This window comes from Ornithorhynchus anatinus, chromosome X4 (genome assembly GCF_004115215.2).
Source record: "Ornithorhynchus anatinus isolate Pmale09 chromosome X4, mOrnAna1.pri.v4, whole genome shotgun sequence".
Taxonomy (NCBI): Eukaryota; Metazoa; Chordata; class Mammalia; order Monotremata; family Ornithorhynchidae; genus Ornithorhynchus; species Ornithorhynchus anatinus.
This window is the reverse complement of record NC_041752.1, coordinates 5,050,193-5,073,383: the sequence shown is the minus strand read 5'-3', so window position 1 is coordinate 5,073,383 and position 23,191 is coordinate 5,050,193. Positions and strand designations below refer to the sequence as shown.

Genomic DNA, 23,191 nt, shown 5'->3' with positions numbered 1-23,191 from the left:
ATGGTCAGGGTGGAGTTTCCAATAGAGCACGGTGGGAGAGACAGAAAGGAAAAAAAAAGTCCCCGTGCCCAACAGAGGCATTTCTCTGGCAAGCTCAGGGGGCAACGGCTGTTGGTGGGAATCTTTTCCTCCCCCAGGCGGAACCCAGGGCCCAGCTCTCCTTCCCCGGCCCAGGCCGGGTTCCGGAACTAGCCCGGAGCGCCCTGGGTCGAGAAGCCGCCCCGCGGGAGGGGACAGGGCCGTGGTGGAGAAGGGCTGGCCCGACGTCACTCCTCCCTCCGCCGGGGTCTTCCCCGTTCCCTCCGCCCCCCCCCACCGGGACCCAGAGTTTGGATTCGGGTCCCCAGGAAATGGCTGGGGGTGAGGGAGGAGGCGGCAGAGGCGGGGTGCTGAGGACGGAGGCAGCTGAACCTCTGACCCCATCTCGTTCCCCGGCCAAGTCGGACCGATGGCCCCGAGGGCGGATCTCGCCCCAGCCTCCCGGAGGGCCCCCGGCCGCAACAGCACGGCCAGACCGCCTCTCGGGCCCGGGGCCTCCGGGAGGGGGGTGCGCGGGGGAGCGGGGAGAGTGCGGAGCGGGGGGTCTGCTGAGGGGAAGGCAGGCCCCCTGCCCCGTAGCCTTGGCTCTGGAGGGACGCGGAGTTCCCGTCCGACGGTCCCGGCCGCCGGGCTCCCTCTGTCGCAGCCAGGTTCCCCGCAAGGGACGCGGGGCTGCCCGGACAGGCCGGCTGAGGCGGCAGGGCCGGGAGGACTCCGGGGGAGGAGGGCGGCGGGCACTGCGTTCCCCGGGCGGCTGTTCCAGGATCTTCCCCCGGGGCGGCGCTCACGGCCGCCCGGGGCAGGCTCCGGTCGGGGCCGGGCTCCCCCGACCTCCGCCTCGTCCCTGAGAGGTCCCGTCCGGGCTGGCTCGCCGCCGGGCCGGAGAGGTGCCGGGGGCTCGGAAGACCCAAACTGGGGGAGCGCCGTGGGGCGGGCTTCCCCCTCAGAGGCCAAACCCTCTCTCTCCCCGCCGTGGCCCTCCCCCAGGCTGCCCGGCCACGGCGGCGGGGACCCCCGGGGCGGTCCGGGACGGCGGCGGCCGCGGCGCCTCCTCCCGGCCCAGGGACCCCAAGGATGCCCACGGCCCCGCCGGACGCCCGGCTGTTCCCTTGAACCCTTTTCTTGGTTTTACTCCCTGGCGCGGGACAAAGGCCCCTGACAGCTTTCATTATAAAAGAGGAAGGTATGAAAAATACATCTGCCGTCGCCAACGTTCCCGGGGTGAGCAGCGGCGAGGGGGTGGCGGTCTACTCCGGCCCTTCCCGGTTTAAAGGTGGGCTTCCGACGAGCTGCCGTTGGGGGCGGGGTGGGGGGGGGGGGGGCACGGGGTGGGAAGAGGAGGCGGGGCCGTCTCCTCCCGCTCCCACCGCACCACCCCGAGGCCTCGGCCCGAGCGGGACCCCCGGAGGAAGGGAGGGGCCGTCGCCTGGGTGGGGGTCCCCGGCCCCGGGCCGTCGTCCCCCTCGGCCTGCCCGTCGGGGCGCCTCCCCCCTCCCCACCCCCGGCCCGGAGGTTTACGACGGGTGTCCGGCAGGCGGCGGGCCGGAGGTGACGGCCGCGGCCGGACCTCGGGCGCCCGGCGCCGGAAGCCCGGACCCTAGAGCTCCTCGTAGTCCCCGCCCCCTCGCTGCTTGCTCCCGCCGCCCAGGAAGGCCTCCAGTTCATCCGTCTCCTCGTTCTTCTCCTTGCTCCGCTTCTTCTTTCTCTTCCTCTCGTCTCTGCCCTCCTCTCTGTCCTTGGTCTTCTTGGGCTTGCCGCTCTTCTTCTTCCCGGCCTTCTCCTCCTCCTGGAAGGCAAGGCGGCCGTCAGGGCCGCGCGCCCGCGGCCGGGTCCGGTTTCGGGCAGCCACCCCGGCCGGTCTGTCCCGGCCCCCCGCCCCGAGATCACCCATCGCTCCGGCCGAACGGCTTCTCGAACGCTCGACGCTCAAAACGCCCTCCCGTCAGACCCCGAGTGGACCGCCGCCGGTTTCTGACGGGAAAGATCAGGTCCAGAGACAAGCGGATCCAACCGCGGCCCGATGTGCGAGGAGTCCCCGAGTGGGGGGAGAGCCGGGAAAACGGCCCTGACTTTTTTTTCCCCCATTGGGAACGGAAAAGGAAGGTTGTCAGAGATGGTCGGCTGAAATCACTGGCCGTCCCCTGGCTGCCTGGGACTCCCCTCTCTTTTTCCGAGGGTGGGAGGCACCATCTCACGGATGGTTTTGAAACACGGATGTGAAAGCCGGTTCCCCAGTCCCCGGAGGCCCCGCTGCTCAATCTCAAGGAACCCGATCCCGACCGGCGGTCGGCGGCCGGGCGGCGTGGCCTTCTGACTCGTAGATGAGGGCTTAGAACAGTGCTTGGCACGTAGTGAGCGCTTAACAAGTTCCATCACTATTATAAGGGGCTCGGTCCAACGCGGATCCATCATTTAGGCTACATCGCCGAGCTCCGCCACCGCTTGGGAACCGCTCGTCGACAAGGGGCTCCGTGTCCCGGCCGAGGCCGGCCGATCTGTCGCTCCTCCCGGGGCTCAGGCGACGGGGGTCGGCCAGCGGCCCGGAGCGACGGAGGTGGGAAAGCCCCTTTCCAGTCCCGGGGATCCGGCACGACCCCCGGCGACCCGCTTCTCGGGGGCCGGGGGTCTGCCCGCGGTGGTCTCGGGGCAGTTTCCCGGCAATTTCCAGGGTGGGTTGCGGCTGGGGAAACTGAGGCCTGGGAGCCTTCCCTAACCCAATGCCTCCCTCTTTGAAGACGGTGGGCAGGGACTGTCTTTATACTGCTGAACTGTACTTTCCGAGCGCTCAGTACAGTGCTCTGCACCCGGTAAGCGCTCGACAAGCCCGACTGACTGACTGACTGAATGAAAGGTCCCCACCCCCCTCTGCCCAGAGAAAAACGTTCCCTTCTGGGCACCCGCAGGTCTTCCGGATTCCGAGCTTCCGAACTAAATCCGGAATCATTCACCCCAGGCCTCAAAGGGCCCGGATAGACTCTCGGGGCCGAAACATCAAGTTTCCACCGATCCCCTCCCGCTCGATCTGAGGGGGGGAAATGGTACCTCTTTGTTCTTTTTCTTTTTCTTCTTCTTCTCCTTAGCGGGAAGTTTGCCTTCCTTATCTGCCCGGAGAGAGAAAACATCAGCTGTCCGTTCCCGGGCTCCTGGGGAGCTTCCGCTCCGGGCCTCCAGAGCCGAGGGAGGAGCCGTCGGGGCCGGGAGGGAGGGAGGGAGGGAGGGAGGAGAGGAGGGCCGGCTTCCCGGCACCTCGGCTCGGTGGGGGAAAGGAAGGGATGCGGGCCAAAGTGGCTCACGGGCCGCCGGACCCGCTTCCCGGGCCCTCCTGGGGCCAGGCCGGGACCCGGGCCCGCGTTCAAGGTCACCCCGGCAAGTCGGCGGGGCCCGACTCCGGAAGTTAACGCCCGAGGCGCAGCCCGGAGGAACAGACGACCGTCCCCGGGGGCCGGACCGATGCCGAGGCCCGCTTATCGGAAGAAGAAATTTCCACCCGAGGGCCAAACTACCGCCCTCGGGCCCGGGCTCCGTGACAGCCGTGCCGGCTCCAGGCGGCGCGGCCAACAGGCTAAGCCAGCTTTTTCGCCAGTCAGCCCAGCCCCCTGAAAGGATAAACGGTACTTTTAGGGCAACCAGCGAGCAACGCCCCCACCTCTCACTCCTCCCACAACTGAGGGTGGAAATCATACGTATCTGATCTGAAGGCACCTGGATTTCTTCTATTTAATAATAAGTGCCAAGCGCTGGAGTAGATACAAAGTAATAAGGTCGTGGGGCTCACAGTCCTCATCCCCATTTTCCAGATGAGGTAGGTGAGGCCCAGGGAAGTGAAGTGACTTGCCCAAGGTCACGCAGCGGAGGGGCGGAGCCAGGATTAGAACCCATGACCTCCCGACTCCCCGGTCCGCGCTCTATCCGCTCCGCCGTGCTGCTTCTCTCTATTCACCCCACCCTCGACCCCTGCCAGCGCTTCTGCCCACGTCCCCAATTTGTTTATTTCCATTCGCGTCCGCCTCCTCTTCCGGACCTCAAGCCCCTCGGGGGCAGGGACCGTGGAAGCAGCGCGGCTTTAGTGGATAGAGCCCAGGCCTGGGAGTCGGAAGGCCCCGGCTTCTAATCCCGGCTCTGCCACATGTCTGCCGAGTGACCTGGGGCAAGTCGCTTCGCTTCCATGTGCCTCAGTTCCCTCATCTGTAAAGTGGGGACTAAGAGTGTGAGCTCCATGTGGGGCTGGGACTGTGTCCAACCTGATTAACGTGTCTCTACCCCAGGGCTTAGAACGGGGCTCGGCACGAACGGGACACATAATAATAATGTGTCTACCAACTCCGTTATACTGCACTCTCCCCAGTGCCTGCTTAGTAGAGTGCTCCGCACACGGTAAGCGCTCAGTCGGTAGCATCGACTACCTTGCATCTTCCCCGGCGCTCAGTACGGGGCTCGGCACGGCCCAGTCGTTTGCCTCTGTCCGTCAGGGGTCCCGAGGGATCCTCAGAGGAGCTGGGCAATGGCTCGTCTCTTTGACCTCTGACCTGACGATTAGGGGTAGCCCACCTAACCCCCTAACCTAACCCCCACACACAGGGCACGGGCCTGGGAGTCCGGAGGACACGAGTTCTAATCCCACCTCCGCCACTCGTCCGCTGTGTGACCTGGGGCAAGTCACTTCAACTTCCCTGGCCTCGGTTCCCTCATCTGCAAAATGAGGACTGAGGCGGTGACCTCCCCCGCCCCCCCGTGTGTCCGACCCGGTCTGTCTGTACCCACCCCAGCGCGCTTAAATGCCGAAATGATCACTATTTTTATTAACCTTCCTCTCGAACGCCCCCCTCGCTTTACCCCTCCCACAGATCTTTCCACCACGGAACACTCTTCCGCTGGACCGACGGATGTTTCCGGCCTGCCCGAGGTCCCGCTGTCACGAACTCCAAATTGAAGTTCCAACATGGGGAAGAATGTCCTTCTTCCTCCTGGGCTTCCCACTTCCTAGCATTAACGGGTGCGCCTCACCTCGCCGTGCCGCGAGAAGCAGCGGGGCGCCTAGCGGAAATAGGCCGAGAACCTGGGCTCTCATCCCGATCTTAAGCGCGTCGTGGGCAGAGGACGGGCCTACCAACCCTGTCGTACTGCATTCTCCCGAACGCTCGGTACGGTGCTCTGAACACAGTAGGCGCTCAATAAATAGGAGTGACTGATCGAGTGATTCCGCTACCTGCCTGCTGCGCGACCCTGGGCAGGTCACTTCAGTTCTCCGGGCCTCAGTTCCCCTACCTACAGAATGGGGATTCAAAACCTGTTCTCCCTTTGACTGCGAGTCCCACGCAGGACCCAGTGATCTCGGAGGTACCCCGGCGCTTAGTACGGGGCTTGGCACATAATAAGCACAGAAGACCACAATTACCCTTCCCGCTCGGTCCGCCCACGCCCTCCGCGGGGTCCTGCCGGACTGAAGAATCCCAACTCCTTCCCCCTCCTCTCCACCCGGACCTCGCTTCGGTGACCCTTTCCCACCCGCCCAGTTCGGTTACGTCATTTCTGACTCGGGCCGCCGGGAAAGGCTGCGTGCCACGTAGCTCGATATAAGAGAGGGGCCAAACGAGGCCCTCGGTTTTGCTCTCCAGCAGATGACGCCCAACATTTTGTTGGCCGTCCGGGCTGCCGCCCAAGCCCCGTCAGTGTCGCTGGGGATGCTCGGCAGGCCATTTTCTCAACGCTCAAGAGCTTTTTAGCTTTTCCATTTTCAACTCTAGTCCCCGGAAGGAAGGGAGGCGGAGACCGTGGGCTCCTCTGTGGGTAGGGAAGGCGTCTACCAACTCTCGTGTTGTCTCTTCCCGAGCGCCCTCCGTAAACGCCACTGCTTGACCGGCACACTCCGCTGCCGCTGAAATGGCTTCCTTCCCGTCTCCTCTGCCAGCCTCACTGTCGGGGGGAGGAAGGGTCTGGCGGCAAAGGCTCAGAAGCAGCGGTTTGGGACCGATACGCGAAGGCCGCGAGAGGGGGAAGACCTTGTTCTCCCCGGAGGGCGACCAAACTCCGCAGGAGGGCTTTCCCGATGGGACATTCAGATTCCCTGGCTCTCTGCGATCACTGAGCAGACCTCCCCATTTCCCCGGGGATTTCCGCAGCGGCCGTATTTACGGGGCGCTTATTCGACGGGGTGCCCTCGGCGAGTCGACCGGGCCCGAGGGGAAGACCTCGCTCCCTGTCTCTTCAGTCGATATTGGCTGTAAAGAGCTTTAGGGCAAGTGGAAAACGGCCCCCGCTGTGATTTACTGCGAAGACCCAGAGGGAAGACGCCTTCCCCTCAGTACAGCCGGTGGGCCGAAGACCCAACGGACCGAAAGACGCGATGATCCGTCCGTGGCTCACAAAGGTGGCCCGAACCTGGGGTTATAATGATGATGACGATGACAGTAACGATGACAGTGATGACTGTGGGATTTGCTAAGCGCTTACCAGGTGCCGAGCACTGTACTAAGTGCTGAGGTGGCTACGAGATCCTTAGATCCAACAGGGGGCTCACGGTCTAAGTAGGAGGGCGAACACGTATAACCGTGTGAGGCGTTTACCACGTGCGAGTAACTGTACTGAGAGCCGGGGTGGATACAAGCACAACGGGATGGACACAGTCCCCGTCCCACGTGGGGCTCACAGTCTCCATCCCGATTTTACAGACGAGGTCACCGAGGCCCAGGGGGAGTGAAGCGGTGACCCAGCAGCCAAGGGGTGGAGCCGGGATTAGAACCCCTGACTTTCTGACTCCCAGGCCCGAGCTCTAGCCACTACACGGTGCTCCTTCCTCCAACTGAATCCCAATTCTGCAGGGGAGGGACCTGAGGCCCAGAGAAATGAAGTGACTTCCCCAAGGATACCACAGGAGCTTTGCGGCAGAGCCGGGATTCAAAGCCCACGTCCTCTGACTCCTAAGCCTGGCCTCTCTCCACTAGCCTGTATCGCTTCTAATCCGAAGCGGTGGAGAACCTAGGTCAGGAGTCACAGCGAACCGGAGCAAACCTTAGATCCTCTAGGAGGCTGACCCCCGCAATGGACGCCGTCCCCGTTCCGAGCCTCCGGGACACGGAAAGAGGATTCCCCTGCTTTCCGCTTCGCCCCCGGCCGGGTTGGCCCGCTAGCCCGCGGACCGAGGCGGGTTGGGGCCAACAACTTTTACCTTCGTCGCTGCTTTCTTTGGGACCCGCCTCTTCGACGCCCAATCCGAAGAGGTCGGAGTCGTTTTTCAGTTTGAAGGAGTGGATCGTGGGCTTCAGGGGCTCGGGGAGCTTGGCGGGGGCCACCTCTTCGTCCGTAACGTCGGAGAGATCTTCTCGGACCGGAAACTCATCCTAGACGCAGCACAGGGCGGTCGGAAGATGCCCCGGAACCCAACAGCCCTAGCAGAAGCCCGCTACTCTCCCCACTGGCGGGCGGGCGGCCCCTTCCCCGACTTGGGATCGTGTTCACACGGGCCCCCGCGGAACGCACGCCCGTGCCCTCCTCTGCCTGGAGAATCAATGGATCGTCTTTATCGAGCGCTTCCTGCGTGCCGGAAACTACTGAGCACCTGGGAGGGTACAATCCGACGGCCGGGAGACACGTTCCCTGCCCGCAGCGAGCTTACAGTCAGAGGGAAACGGTCGGAGTCACGCTGACGGTGTTTCAAGTCACAGTTCTGGATTCCCGTCTATTCTCCATCTACACCCCGTCGCTTGGAGAATTCGTTCGCTCCCGTGGCTTCAGCTCCCCTCTCTACGTGGATGATTCCCAAATCTACCTCTCCGACCCTGATCTCTCTCCTTCTCCACAGTCTTGCACCTCCTCCCGCCTTAATTCAAGGACGCCTCTATTTGGACGTCTCACCTATAGCTCCGCCTTCACCTGTCCAAAACAGACCTCCTTTATCTTCCCGCCCAAATGCCGAACTCCCCGTCCTTCCCGTTACTGTAGCCAGCATCACCGTCCTCCCTGCCCCGCAGGCCCGCAACCTTGGCTTTATCCCCGACTACCTCGCTCGTCCGACGCACGCATTCAATCCGTCGCCGAATCCCGTCGGTTCAACCTTCGCGACATGGCTAAAATCCAGGCTTTCTTCCCCATCCAAACTGCCGCTAGGTTAATCCAAGCCCTTATCCTATCCCGCCTCGATTACCGCATTCCCCTGCTCGCCGATCACCCAGTCTCCTGGTTCTCTCGCGGCCCTGACCCGGAATCCTCTCTGTCCGGGGAGCGGGCGCGGATGCCCGGAGGTTTGAGCCGCAGGGCGGGGGGCGGCCGGAGCAGGGCCAGGATGGCACGGGCACGAGGTCAACAGCCCAAGGTTAAAAATCATTACATTTAAAAAAAACCTGTACGGAGCAGCCTCTCGACTTGATTCTGCGGCCTCTCTCAGAAAGCGACACCCTGCCCCACCCGCTAATTCCAGCCCGTTTCCCTCACCGCTCAGTTTCTGGCCTTTTATCATTAGTAATAATAACGAATGGGTTTTGCCAAGCACTGGGGTAGATGCAAGGTAATGAGGTCGCCCTACGTGGAGCTCACGGGCTTAATCCGCACTTTCCAGATGAGGGACCCGAGGCACAGAGAAGTTACATGATTCGCCCCAGGTCACACAGCAGAGGAGTGGCTTAGAACTCCCAAGCCCGGGCTCTCGCCACTAAGCCACGCTGCTTCTCGACCTACGTCTCCAGCCATGTAGAGGTAGACGGAGCTGCTTTTCCGCGCTCCGCCTCCCCCGAGCCCGCCACTTTCCAACCTTCCCTCAGCAGATTCTCTGCAACGAGGGTACCTCTCGACCTCGAGGGGCTCAAATTTGAACCAGGTCTGCTCCGATCGATCGATCCACGGCATCTTCCGAGCACTCACTGCGTGCGGAGCCCTGGACTAAGCGCTTGGGAGAGGACACAGGTTGGTAGACGTGATCCCTCCCCACGAGGATCTTACGGTCTGGAGCAGGAGAGTGACAGAGTATTCATTCATTCATTCATTCAATCGTATTTACCGAGCGCTTTCTGTGTGCGGTAAGTTTTAGGATAAGGACATAAGTGCGGTGGGGCGGGGGGAGACGGAGCGTGGCGTAGCGGACAGAGCGGGGGCCTGGGAGTCGGAGGGACCTGGGTTCTAATCCCGGCTCCGCCACCTGCCTGCCGGGCGATACTGAGCAAGTCACTTCACTTCTCTGGGCCTCAGTTCCCTCATCTGTAAAATGGGGATTAAGGGTGCGAGCCCTGCGTGGGACAGGGACTGTGCCCAGCTCGATTACCTTGCATCTACCCCAGTGCTTATGCGCGACACATAGTAGGTAAAAACGACAATCATCATCAAAGGGTTTTAAGGGGGACAGACCGCAAAGAGCGGTGAAATAAGCACTTAGTCAGGGAAGGCTTCTTGGAGGAGAGATGACATCAGGAGGGTTTTGAAGGTTGGGGAGGGTGGTGGTCCGTCGGATAAGAGGTGGGGGAGGGAGTTCCAGGTGAAAGGGAGGACGTGGGCGGCGAGAAGGCCGAGATCGAGGCGCAGTGAGAGGGAGCCAAGCGTGGAGGCTGCGTCGTGGGAGAATGGCACGTAGACAAAAAGAAAGCCATGTAGCAGCGGGGAGAGCTCCATCAAGGGCTACGTGGGAGAGAGACCAATCCTCCCCGGGGACTGACAGGCAATTAGATTTCAACTCAAACTGGCCGCGTCTCCGCATCTTATCAGGAACATCACCGGCCCTTCCCTGTCAAGCACAATCCCGCAGATGCGTGAAAGCCCTCCTCTTCTGAAGAGCGGAGAGCCAACGCCACCTCCGTATTAATTCCCTAGGCTGAACTACGCGACCCCGAGAGGCAGCGGAGAGCGGGGATCGACCTCCGCGTCTTCCGGATGGCAAAGCCGAGGCCCGGGGAGGTCAAGTGACTCGCTCTGGGTCCCGGAGAGGGTCGGGGGCAGAGCTGGTCCTGGCTGCCGGGGCTTGGTCCCCCCCGTCTTGGGAGACCCCCGCTCCTCGAGAGAACGGGATGTCCCAGGCCTCAAGGACTCCTGGATTTGGGGGTCGGGAGAGGCAGCGATCACTAGCCTGTCCCGCTCCTTGGAGGTGGAGCCAAGCCGATTCTCCCTGCCCCTCCCAGACCTCTGCCGGCACCACCCGGCTTCCAGCCTGGCGCGGGGCTCCATCTTCCTCCCGGGTAGGCGGGGCTGCCCTCGTTCCACATCTGGGGGGAGGAGGAGGAGCCACTCACCCCCCCACCCCAGCGAGAGACCCAGGGCAGGCAGCCGCGCGGGGCAGCTTTCCCGTCGGGGCAAGAGAGGGGCCGCCTCGCTTCCGGGTTCTCGCCCGGACCGGGCTTGGGCAGAGGCGGTTCCCGGAAGCTACCCGCCGCTGCCAGCTGGTTAAGCTCCAGGGGCGGGGGCCAGAGCTGGGGAAGGGGATGGGGGAGGGCGGGAAAGTGGGGAAAGAAGAACCAGACCGCCCTCAGGCAGCATCAACCCCCGGCGGTGGGGGCAGGGCCGGCCCAGCTCCACATATTTGGGGCCGGGGGCGAGGGGGAGCCGTCTGCCTCGTAGCCGGGCCGCCCCGGTCCGCCTCCCGTCCCACCAGCCCCCGGCCCGCAGCAGCGACCGCTCCGAAGCGTCCGTGGAGGAGGAGAATGCCCCGCGGAGACCTCCCTCTTCCTCCGCATCCCACTTTCCCCCCTCCCTCCACTTCTCCCCGAACCCCGCCCTCACCACCATGCTCTGTTCCCAACGGCCGGCCTCGAGCCCCGCCACCCCCCGGACGCCCTTTCTCTGTACCCCTTTCTTCTTCTGGGTGTCCGACTCCTCGCTTTCGAAGTCGGGGTCGTCCATGACGAAGGAGAGCATCTGGGCGGCGATGGGCCCCTCCGGATCGCTGTCGGACCCCTCGGGCCTCGGCGGCTTCGGGTCCGCCCCCTCCTCGGGCTGCGGGGAGCGGCCCCGGGTCCGGGAGCCGGCTCCGAGGTCCCCGGCCGAAGCCGGGGAGTCGGGCGGGGACTGGCCCGGGGGCCCGGCGGCGCCCGACCTGGGAGGGACGCTTCCCGGGGGCCTGGGCTCGGGGGCTCTCGTGCACGCTGCTTCCTCTGGTTTCCGGAGATTTTTGGAAGACCTTTAAAGAGGAGGGGGAGAAGCGATTAATGGCCAACGGCGGGGGCTCGAGATCTAAGAGCATGAGGCGCGCGGAGAAGGGCAGGGGACGGACGCCTCGGGAGAGGGGAAACAACCTGTGCTAAAACGACCTAATTGCCAAGCGCGAATGAACAAAATAAAAAAGAACAGCGGGAAGGGACTGGGAGGCAGAATTTCACGCTCCTCGTGGCTCAGAGTCCCAGGTCACACTTGCACCCACAACCTTTTCTCTCGTACGGTAGTTTTTGAGTGCTTACTACACGCCGGGCACCGAGCTGAGCCCCGGGGTAGATCCGAACTGAGCGGTTTGGACGCGGTCCACGCTTGCAGGCTTAATCCCCATTTTACGGATGAGGTAACTGAGGCAGAGGAGGGAAGTGACTTGCCTAAGGTCACCCAGCAGGCAGAAGGCGGGGCAGGGATGAGAACCCAGGTCCTCACTCTCCCAGACCCGAGCTCCTTCCCCTAGGCCTCGCCGTGCGGTCGAAGAGTTTGCAGTTTCACTGTGAGAACTCTGGGCCAATTTCCTAGAGCAGTCGCAGCGACAGGGATGGTCTCTGCTGCCGAACCGTCATTTCCAAGTGCTCAGTACGGTGCTCGGCACACGGTAAGCGCTCGCTAAATACGACCGAATGAATTTATTGAGCGGCGCACCGTCCCAGACGCTTACCAAGCCCCGCTTGGCGGCCTGCAGTTACATTCGACCCCTCCCGCCCACCGCTTTCTACCCGTCGTGGAGCAGAACGGCCCTCCCGCCTCCCCGTCCAACGCGGAGTTAGCCTCCGAGTCAGGAAATGGTCAAGGATATTTATCGAGCGCTTCCCGTGCGCAGAGCTCTGTGAGAAGCGCCCGGGAGAGGACGATACAACATAACAGACCCGCTCCCTGCCCACAACGAGCTTACGGCCTAGAGGGTTTACGGTCCTGCGGGGGGGGGGGGGGGGGGGGGGGGGGGGGGGAGGGGAGGGGAGGGGGAAGCAACGGACCCCGACTCCAGCCTAGCGTTACCGTGTGGCCTCTGGCTCCACGCTCTCTCCGGGGGCCGGGCCAGAGACTCGGGGCGCCTCTCCCCCCTCCTCCTGAACTTCGTCCTCACTCGACAAGGTCACGTTTTGACTTGGGACGGGACCCGTTGGCAGAGGGGGTGGCCCGGGAATCCTGTCGTCTAGATCCGGGTCATCTTGGAAGCCAGTCACCATCGGGTTCCCTCCACCGACCTCTCCGTCGCTGTAAAGGAGGCCAAGGGCGACAGGTGAGCCCCGGCCGCCGGTGGCGGAGCCCGGGACCGGCTCCCCGGGAGAGCCACGGGGTCTTCTGCCAGCTGCCGCGGACACCGCCCGCCCCGCCGCCACCGGAGGGGGAGGGGAAAAGACCGGAGGAGGCCAGCGGAGGAGCCGGCCAGCGAGGTCGGATGATCTGGGCTACGGTCTGCTGGACGCTCTGATGATCTGGACTATAATAACAACGATAATAGTGACGGGATTCGTTAGGCGCTTACTATGCGTCAGCTGGGCTGACCCCAGCGGGGGTTCGAATCCCGGCCCCCGGTTGTACCGCTTGGCTCTGCCACCTCGTCTCGGCTCCCCAGGAAGCAGAGGCCTAGAACGTCCTGACTCACGTCCTGCCGATCAGATTAACGAGGATGTTAAAGAGAAGCAGCACGGAATAATGGAGCCTGGGATCAGAAGGTCAGGGGTTCTAATCCCAGCTCCGCCACTTGTCCGCTGGGTGTCCCTGGGCGACTCACTTCGCTTCTCCGGGCCTCGGTTACCTCAGCGGTAAAACGGGGATTGAGACTTGGAGCCCCGCGTGGGCCAGGGACCGGGTCCAGCCCGATTTGCTTGTGTCCACCCCAGCGCTTAAGACAGGGCCTTGCACGTAGTAAGCGCTTAACAAATGCCATTATTATTCTCTCTCTTTAGGCTCACCACAAAGAGCTCTCCCCGGACCCTCAGTCACTGGCATTTACGGAGCGCTCGCTCTCCGCGGAGCCCTGGACTAAGCTCTTGGGAGAGACAACAGCAGAGGCAGACAATCCTCGCTCTCTAGGACAATAAGAATAATATCTGTTGGGCGTTTACTTCGTGCCAAGCACTGTTCTGAGCGCTGGGGTAGATACAAGGTCATCGGGTTGTCCTGATTTTACAGATGAGGTAACGGAGGCCCAGAGAAGTGAAGGGACTTGCCCAAGGTCACACGGCAGACAGGTGGAGAACCCAGGTCCTCTGTCTCCCAAGCCCGCGCTACTTTCCACCAAGCCACGCCGCTCACGCCTAGGATCTTACCACCTAGCTCGACTGTCATCCGGTTTACAATCTAGCACTCGCGGGCTTAATTAGGAATGGTGCTAGGAGGTACTCGGGTTTCCTCTGGGATTTATTTGAATGTTTCTGTCACCTGATCTGCTGGGGTTGGAGACCAGCGGCTCCCCATGGGTTTTGCTGGTAATCAATCAACCGGTGCTATCTATTGAGCACTTACTACATGCAGAGTAAACGTACCCCAGTAGGACTCTTGGGTTCGCCGAGACAAACCGGAGATGATGATGATAATCATGTTGGTATTCGTTAAGCGCTTACTACGGGCAGAGCACCGTTCGAAGCGCCGGGGTAGACACAGGGTAATCAGGTTGTCCCACGTGAGGCTCACAGTCTTAATCCCCATTTTACAGATGAGGGAACTGCGGCACAGAGAAGTGACTTGGCCACGGTCACACAGCTGACAAACGGCGGAGCCGGGATTCGAACCCCTCTGACTCCCAAGCCCGTGCTCTTTCCACTGAGCCACGCTGCTTCTCTAATGAGATGACCCCCTGGAGGGCGGGCGGGCGGATGGTCTCCCCGCCCTTTCCTGCACACAAATCCCCGGTCTCGTGGCCCTGGGGCCCGGTGATCTCCCGTCAGAGCGAGCCTCCCTCCCCGCAGAGCCCCAAGCCTCGGCCCCTTGACGTTCAGTCCACGGCGTCAGAGTCCTCCGGCCCGGGCCGTTTCGGAGGCTCTGCCATCGGGCCCCGTGAGGCGAGTTTAACTCTGCCGTGACGGAGACGACGGCGCCGAGGCCGGCGCCCTGGTGCCTTCGCGTTCCGACGCCCGACCCGTCCTGCCAACCCAGAGGGTGTCGCCGAGATCAGCCACGCTTCTGACAAAATCCACAGAGGGTGGGAAGCCCGTTCGGTCAAAGCCCCGGATCCCGACGGTAAGCTCAAACCCGACGGCTCCTCACCTGTCGCTATCATGCTGAACTTTGGTTTTGCCCTTCTTCTCGTCTTTCCGCGGGGCCACGTCTTCTAGAAAGCTCCGGTCCAGGCTGTCCTCAGGGACGAAATCCTCTACGCTCTGAACTCCGGCTGGGATCTCTGTGGGGACAGCGGGCTCTAGGAGGAAACCAACCCCCGGCCCCGAATCAATCTCATCACATCCAGGTTCCGGCTTGCCCGAAACTCCCGGGTGAGCTGGGGGACAGGTGACGTCTCCGGGGACAGCGAGCCGCTGAACTTCCCGGTGCCTCGGTCTCCTCAACTGTGAGACGGGGAATAAACCTGCCCCTTGGGCCATGAGCACCGTGTGGAGCGGGGACCGTGCCCGATACGACCGCATGTCCCCCAGCGCCGGGAACAGTGCTTGGAACGTAAGAGGCATTTTTTTAAAATGGTACTTGTTAAGATAGAGCTAAGCGGGTTGGACGCAGTCCCTGTCCCACGTAGGGCTCACAGTCTCAATACCCCATTTTGCAGACGAGGTAACTGAGGCCCAGACAGGTTAGGTGACTCGCCCAAGTTCACACGGCAGACAAGTCGCAGAGCCGGGATCAGAGCCCAACTCCCGGGCCGGGCCTCGACCTCCTTCCATCGGGCCACGCCTCTTCTCGGCTCTCAACGGACACCGGCGACTATCGAGCCTTTTAACCGCTTGAGGAGTCCCCTGGCCCGTCCCACGGCTCCCACGCCGCAGGGACGCCAGGGTCCTCGGAGTTCGGACCCACGTCCGCCGTGTGACCTCGGGCAGGCCACTTCGCTTCTCTGGGCCTCCGCTCCCTCACCTGTAAAACGGGGATTGAGCCCGCGAGCCCCAGGAGGAACAGGGACCGCGTCCGGCCTGACGGCCTCGTATCCACCGTGCCTGGCACGTAGGAGGAGCTTTACACGTTCCACAATTATTATTATTATTCTTCAGATCGGAAGACCACTTGGAATCACGAACTGTTTTGATGCTCAAGGCAGCCGGCACCCTGCTAATGATAATCACGACAACTCTGGTATCCGTTACGTGCTGACTAGCCGTGTTAACCCCGGCAGAGACACAGGCACATCAGGTCCGACACCGGTCCCCGTCCCACTTGAGGCTCACAGTCTAGGTGGCAGGAAGCCCGGATATTTAATCCCCGTTTTACCGATCAAGAAACCGAGGCCCGGGGAACTTCAGGGACTCGGTCCCACAGCCGGCAAGTGGCGGAACCGGGATCAGAACCTCTGACTGCCAGGCCGGGGCTCCTTCTGCGAGGTCACGCTGCTCCGGGATTTCATTTGGCCGCTGGGCCGACTCATTCGTTAGAGCCCGCCGGAGGCACGGCCTTCCTTCTTCATCCACGGTCCCGCCCCGGCGGGATCAGGGCCTACCTGGAGGGGAGGGGGCCGCTTCCGACGCCGGCGCGCTCCCGAAGAGCCTGGAAATGATGCCTCGTCGCTGTGGGGGGGCCGGGGGCTGGGCCTCCGCCGGGGGCGCCCCGGCTGCCGAGGGCGGATGCCCGGGGGCGGCGGTGCAGTTGGCGGCCGGCTGCTGCGGGGCCGGCTGGGGCGTGCTGGGGCCGGAGCTCCCCGTCGACCCCGGGGCCACCGTGGGGGACTGAGAGCCCGACGACGGACTCTGCCCGTCGGTGGCCGGGGGCGAGGCGTGGCCTCGGCTGCGGGCTTCCATCATCTCCAGGAAACTGTGGGCGGGGGGCGACAAGGACAGGAGACGTGAGGGGGGGGGGAGGGGGGACCGAGAGGCCTCGCTTAGCCCGCGCCCCCCGGCTGGCTGGCGGGCACCGGGGGTTCGACCCCAGCCTCCTCGCTGACCATCCGGCTTCCCGCCTCCCCCCGAGCCAGTCCATCCCTCCCCCTGCCGCCCGATGGTTTTTCCACAAAAACGTTCAGTCCACGTCTCCCCCCTCCTCCAGTGGCGGTCCATCCACCCTAACCGGCGAACAGAAACTCCTTTCCGGGGGCTATAAAGCCACTCAACCACCTCACCCCCTCCTACCTTTTCCTGCCCACCTACAACCCGGCCCATTCGCTCGACCCCCGAAAGGCCAGCCTACTCACGGTACCCCTGTCTCGTCCCCCTCGCCGCCGCCGTCTCGGCCGCGTCCCCCGCCTCGGCTGCATCTACGCGCCAATCGCCGTTCTGGGCGCTGGGGTGGATACGGGGTAATCGGGTTGTCCCACGCGGGGCTCACCGTCTTAATCCCCATTTCACGGATGAGGTCACAGGCAAAGAGAAGTTGCTTGCCCGAGGTCACACAGCCGCCGAGTGGCGGAGCCGGGATTAGAATCCACGTCCTCTGTCTCCCGAGCCCGGGCTCTCCACGCTGCTCCTCCTCATCACCCCTCTTCCCACCTCCGAGGCCTTACAAAAATCACATCTCCTCCCAGACTAAGCCATTTCCCCCGCTCCCCCCGGCGTCGCGTCCTTCCTCGGGACTGTCCCTTTTAAGCACTCGATAGTCACCCTGCCCTCAGGTCCACACCCGGCATTTATTTTCACGTCTGTCTCCCTCTCGAGTCCCCAGGTTCCTTGTAGGCGGGGATCGAGTCTACCGATTCTACTGCATCGCACCCTCGCGCGTGTTTAGTACGGTACAGTGCCCGGCACGTACTAAGCGCTTAAATACCGTAATCACCGCTAGTATTATTACTCTGCACGCCGTAAGCGGTCGATTAACGCCCCCGATTAATCGATCTTGACTTCTCTTCTCAGGCTCCCCGCTGCCCTCATTTTGAGGTTTCCTGTTTACTGGGCGTCCCCGAGGCACCGCGCTGAATCCCCACCCAAATCAGTCTCTGCCCTCCAGCAGCCTACACCGAAATTTAGCCCAGTAGAAATGACGCACACGAATGGAGGCTAATACCCATTCGTGTGTGTGTGTGTGTGTAGCTACCCTTCCCTGGCCCCCCCCCCCCCCCCCAAAGTGCAAAACTCCAGAGGGACCGAGGCCCGGAGAAGTGAAATGACTCGCCCGAGGTCACACAGCGGACAAGCGGCGGGGCCGGGATCGGAACCCAGGTCTTCCGACTCCCGGGCCCGGGCTCTTTCCCCTAAGCCTCGGGATTAAAAATGCCAGGTCCCGCAAAAAGACCAGTCCTCGTCTGGGTGCTGACCCTCCCCTAAGCCCGCCTCGCGCCCGGCCCGATCTCCCTCCGCGGACAGAGGCGGCTCGGAGTGTCGAGAGCGAGTTCAACCTCCGTTCCTCCTGGCCTGATGGCTCAGCTCAAGAGAACCTGGCGGACGCCATTAGGCTTTTTCTTTTAGGGGATCTGTTGAGCGCTGAGGTGCCAAGCGCCGTTCGGAGCCCTGGGGTAGAGACGAGTTAATCAGGTCGGACACCATCCCCCGTCCCCCGTGGGCCTCGCGGCCTAAGCGGCGGCGACCTAGAGCTCAACGGGGCACACGACTCCGCCGTCTGGCCCCCCCCGTCTTTCTGAGGAGCCGTCCCGTACGGAGGACGGTTTGGGTGCGTGGAGAGTCCGTTTTAGTTTCTGGAACGGCGAAAGGGCCACACGTAATCCAAAGTAAGTCAGAGGTCTCAGAACGGTGCTTGGCACATAGCAAGCGCTGAACAGATGCCATCCTCCCTAGTCCTCCCCAAGGTGTGCTTTCGAAGAAGGCGGAAACGTTGCATTCTCTGCAAGGAGAAGCAGCGACGGCGCGGAGAAGCGGCCTGGCCGGGCGGAGAGAGCACGGGGCTGGAAATCAGAAGGCCCCGGGTTCTAATCCCGGCTCGACCGCTTGTCTGCTGCGTGACCTCGGGCAGGTCACTTTCCTTCTCCGTGCCTCGGGGACCTCATCTGTAAAATGGGGATTAAGACTGTGAGCCCATGTGGGACCGGGACTCTATCCAACCTGACGACTTTGTATATACCTCAGCGCTTAGTACAGTATTAAAAAAAAAGGGGGGGGGAGACAGAAGCAGTGTGGTTTACTGGAGAGAGCCCGGGCCTGGGAGTCAGAAGGACCTGGGTTCTAATCCCGCCTCCGCCACTTGTCTGCTGTGTGACCTTGAGTGAGTCACTCTGCTTCTCTGGGCCTCGGTTCCCTCATCCGCAAAATGCGGATTAAGACCGCGAGTCCCACGCGGGCCACGGACTGCGTCCAACCTGCCGAGCTCGCATCTTTCCCATCGCTTAGTACGGCGCCTGCCACAGAGCAAGCGTTTGAACAGATACCATAAAGAAACCAAAGGGAGAAGAATCCAAAGCCCCTTCTGAAATCTGCTTCAGGTGGAAGTCGCCGCAATTTCACCCCTCCGAGGGGTCACTCTGGGAAAGAGTCGCATTCCCAGGGAGCGCCGTCGGTGCGGTGAGAGGTCGCTCAGACCAGAGGACCGAACCCCCGCGGGGACCTTTGGCGGACGCCTCAGAGCACGCGCTATCTGGGCCGCCCCGGGGAACGGGCAGTAAGGAAGGGAGGAGGAAGTCGGACTGCGGCGTAGAGAACGGCCGAGTGGCACGGCGATGCCGCGACTGAAGAACCGGAGGCGTTCGCTTCAAATTCCCCGGGAACCAGAACCGGTCCTGGGAGAGAAGAGCAGAAGAGCCAAGGGAGGAAGCCGAGCAGCAGCGCGGCCTCCGGGAGAGGACAGCCTCCCTCTGGCCTTCCGCCCCCTATTTCTTAACGAAGCCCGAGGGTGTCACTCGCCCCCGGGGCCTGCGTGGAGCAGGCCGCGCCCCGCTCTCTGGAGATCCCTCAGAACGTCACCGGGGCCTAGGGGAAGGAGTCGGGACCCGGGTTCTAATCTCAGCTCGGCCAGGTGCCTGCTCGGGGACCTCGGGCGAGTCACTTCACTTCTCTGGGCATCCTTTACCTCATATGTGAAATGGGGATTCAATCCCTGTTCGCCCTCCCCCGGCCCCATGTGGGACGGGGGCTGGGTCCAACCTGATTATCTTTTAACTACCCCAGTACCGGACACGGGGCTCGGCACCCAGTAAGTACTTAACGGGTTCCATAGTTGTCATTATTATAATATCCAAGAAGCTTCTCCCAAGCTCTCATTTCCTCCTCTCCCATTCCCCCCTGCCTCACCCTCGCATGAGGACCCACTCTTCCTTCAGCCCGAAAGACTTCTGCGCACATCGTAATTTCACTTAGAACATCTTCACCCGTAGAGGGTAAGTTCGTTGCGGGCAGCCGGATCTGCCGACTACCGGACTGAACTCTCCCGAGCACGTGATACGGTGCCCGCCCATACCGACCGCTCAATGCCGCCGCCGACCGCCACGGTCCCTTCATCCGGGACGAGTCCGTGTCCCCAGCCGAACCCGGGAGCTGGGGACGATTATGGCATTTTTTGCTTATGTGCCAGGCACTCTCCTAAGCGCTGGGGTAGATACGAGGTTACCGGTTTGGATACGGTCCCCGTCCCACATGGGGCGCCCGGTCTAGGTGGGAAGGGATTCGGAATTTAATCCCCATTTTCCCCAGGTGAGGTAACGGAGGCACAGAGAAGCTAACGCCTCGCCCAAGGTCACGCGGCAGACCGGTGGCGGGGCCGGGATTAGAACCCGGGACCTCGGACTCCCAGGCCCGGGCTCTTTTCACTGGGCCACGCTGCTTCTCCCCAGGGTACTTGGGGGTTGGGGAGGTATTTGACAACCCTAACCTTACAATTTAAACTCAAACGCAGCCATTACATCAAATGCCTCCATGTTTGCAGTCTTTACAGATAAATAGCATTCAAAAGCCCAAGTCGTCCCGACACCGCGAGGAGGCAACCGATTCCTTCGGCCACCACGGGGCTCTCTGGCAAAAATAACGGACCTCCCTAAAATCCCCTCCCCTCCCGGGGGGCCTTCCCCGCTGAACCCTCACCTCCTCCTCTCCCGCTCCCTTCTGCACCACCTTTTATTCGTCCCGGAGCACTTATAATAATAAAAAAAAATGTGGTATTCGTTAAGCGCTCACTGCTTGTAACGCGGCTTGATTTACCCAACTCTGCAGAGCCGCTCGGGCGCTCACTCTACAACGCTTTCGATTCGAAGGAAAGGCGTGGGATGTGGAGGATTCACTGCGACGCGTTCTTCGGCTCTCCGCGTCGGCCTGGGCTGACGGTTTCTGTTTCTCACCTAGAGAGCTCCGCTGAGATGTGTTTTTCTTAAACATTCTGGACCCAACCCAGAGGAAGGCTGAAGGGAATGTTCTCTCTAGTACACACGGGTTCCCGTCCAAGTTGGCGTGATTTCGGGAAGCACAGGGCGAAATCGTCGCGCGCAGCCCCGTGGCGGAGAAAGAAACGGTTACGCGCTTGATAATCACGGTATTCGTTAAGCGCTCGCTACGTGCCGAGCGCCGTTCTAAGCCCTGGGGTAGATACAAGGTAGCCAGGTTGTCCCCCCGTGGGGCTCGCGGGCTTCATCCCCGTTTTCCAGCCGAGGCGACTGAGGCGCAGAGAAGTGAAGCGACTCGACCAAGGTCCCGCAGCGGACAAGAGGCGGGGCCGGGATTGGAACCCACGTCCTCTGGCTCCCAAACCCGGGCTCTTTCCGTTAAGCCCCGCTGCTTCTATGACACGTACCCGGCAGGGGAGGACACGGGGGTGTTCATGAGTGGCGGCCGTGTGCACGTGCGTGCAGGGAGAGACATCCGGGAGCCTGCAGCTGTGTGAAAGCACGGGGCAGAGGAGGGAGTTGTACGCAGCTCGGTGGAAAGAGCCCGGGCTTTTGGAGTCAGGGCCCATGAGTTCGAATCCCAGCTCTGCCACTTGTCGGCTGTGTGACCGTGGGCGAGTCACTTAACTTCTCTGTGCCTCAGTTCCCTCATCTGTAAAATGGGGATTAAGACTGTGAGCCCCACGTGGGACGACCCGATTCCCCTGTGTCTACCCCGGCGCTTAGAACAGTGCTCGGCACATAGTGAGCGCTTAACAAATACCAACATTATTATTATTATTATTATTATTATTATCACGCAAACACGTGGAACGCGAAGCGGCCGTGCACGCGTATGATTCAGAGGAAGCGGTTGTGTACGCGCCCACAGCAAACAGAGCTTAACGGGTCCCCGCTTCTTAATCCCCCTTTCTACAGATGAGGCCCAGAGAAGCCACGTGACTTGCCCGGACAAGGGGCGGAGCCGGGATTAGAACCCACAACCTCGGGCTCCCAAGCCCGGGCTCTTTCCGCTGAGACACGCTGCCTCTCTGAGAGGCAGGACACGGTGCCAAGGGAACCCGTCCCGACAAACGGCAGCCACGATGGCATCTTCAGGGCACCTCCTTCCTCCTCCCTCGCCCGGAACCCACCGGTCTCCCCGAATCAAGGAGATTGGTACTGCGGCACGGAGGCCCCCCCCCCCCCCCGTTCCCGTCCTTCTAGACCGGGAGCCCGTTGCGGGCAGGGATCGTCTCTCTGCACACAGTAAGCACTCGATGAACGTGAAATGGACGTAGTAAGCGCTTAACGAACACGCAGCGGCACGGCACAGTGGACAGAGCCCGGGCCTGGGAGTCAGAAGGTCGGGGGTTCTAATCCCGGCTCCTCCGCTCGTCCGCTGCGTGGCCCCGGGCAGGTCACCTCGCTTCTCCGGGCCTCGGTTCCCTCGTCTGGAAAATGGCGATTGAGACTCTGAGCCCCACGTGGGGCGGGGACTGCGTCCGACCCGACTGGCCTGTCCCCATCCTAGCGATCAGTAGAGTGCCTGGTACATCGTATGCGCTTAACAAATACCATTTTATGTCTGTACACAAAATGGTATTTGTTTATATATATATATAGATATGGATAATACATATGTTACGATGTGCCACACACTGTACTAAACGCTGGGGTGGATATAAGCTAGTCAGCTCGGACACAGTCCCCGTCCCACCTGGGGCTCAGTCTTGATCCCCATTTGACAGACGAGGGAACCGAGGCCCGGACAAGTGCAGTGACTTGCTCAAGGTCACACAGAACAGATAAGCGGCGGATCCGGGATCAGAACCCGGGTCCTTCCGACTCCCAAGTCCGTCTCTCTCTATTGCCGAATCGTACTTTCCAAGCGCTCAGCACGGTGCCCTGCACCCAGTAAGCGCTCAATAAATACGACCGACCGAACGGACGAAGCCCTGAGAAGTGTCGGTGCCTTTCCCGGCCCATTGCGGCAGGGGCTAATCCCGACCCCTGTCGGGAGCGAACCGGCCCCGGCCTCCTCTCCCGAGGGCTCGGTACGGTGTTTTCTGCCCGCGCTAAACGCTCGACAGAAACGACCGAACGGACCCACGGGCGGCGAAGGCCGTGGAGCAATAATAACAACCGCGGCATTCGTTGAGCGCCGCTACGTGCCGGGCACCGTGCCAGACGCTGGGCGCAAACCTTCCGCCCAGGGGCCGAGACCACCCCGGGCGTGGGTCGTCGGGACGGTGAGTCCGCGGGGGGCTGCCCTTGGCGGCCGGGGGAGGGCGGGGAAGGGGCCGCGGATGTCAGCGGAGGCCGAAGAGCCTCCCCCGGCCAACGGCGGCCAACGGGAGGGCGGCTGACGTACATTTCGTAATTCTGGTCCTCGGTTTCCTGCTGCACCGAAAGCTCTTCCAGCGTGGCGTCGATGTCCAACTGGTTCGTTTCCAGCTGCCGGAGGAGGGTCTCTCTCTGAGGAAGAGGAAATCGAAACGGAGACCCAAGCCGGGGGGGAAGGGGAGGGGTCCCTGAAACCAGAGCTGCCTCGCCTCTCTGTCGGGCCCCGGCGTCATCTCCCTCAGCCTGACGGATTAATAAGCACCAGCTGAACGCGAGCGGTAACAGAGCCGGGTTCTGGAAAGCCGGGGTAGGGTGACTGTGGATCGGGTAACACAGAGGACGCCTCCTTAC

At 62.1% G+C, this 23,191-nt stretch overlaps 1 protein-coding gene and 1 long non-coding RNA gene across 2 annotated transcripts in view; one reads left to right on the top strand and one right to left on the bottom strand.

Moving 5' to 3' along the window:
* Window positions 1-1,359: 1,359 nt before the first annotated feature.
* LOC100085132 (rab-like protein 6) overlaps window positions 1,360-23,191 on the bottom strand; it is a 54,220-nt gene continuing 32,388 nt past the window's right edge. Inside the window, exons 8-15 of the mRNA XM_029054265.2 lie at window positions 22,869-22,972; window positions 15,767-16,077; window positions 14,374-14,524; window positions 12,160-12,378; window positions 10,801-11,131; window positions 7,205-7,376; window positions 3,082-3,140; window positions 1,360-1,825 (exon numbers count right to left, since the gene is read on the bottom strand). Coding sequence (XP_028910098.1) covers window positions 1,637-1,825; window positions 3,082-3,140; window positions 7,205-7,376; window positions 10,801-11,131; window positions 12,160-12,378; window positions 14,374-14,524; window positions 15,767-16,077; window positions 22,869-22,972 — 1,536 coding nt within the window. The 3' untranslated portion in view covers window positions 1,360-1,636. The remainder of the gene's footprint in view (window positions 1,826-3,081; window positions 3,141-7,204; window positions 7,377-10,800; window positions 11,132-12,159; window positions 12,379-14,373; window positions 14,525-15,766; window positions 16,078-22,868; window positions 22,973-23,191) is intronic.
* LOC120638139 lies at window positions 3,302-5,228 on the top strand. The gene is made up of 2 exons (XR_005659644.1): window positions 3,302-3,650; window positions 4,884-5,228. It is a non-coding gene; the product is annotated as an uncharacterized LOC120638139 (long non-coding RNA).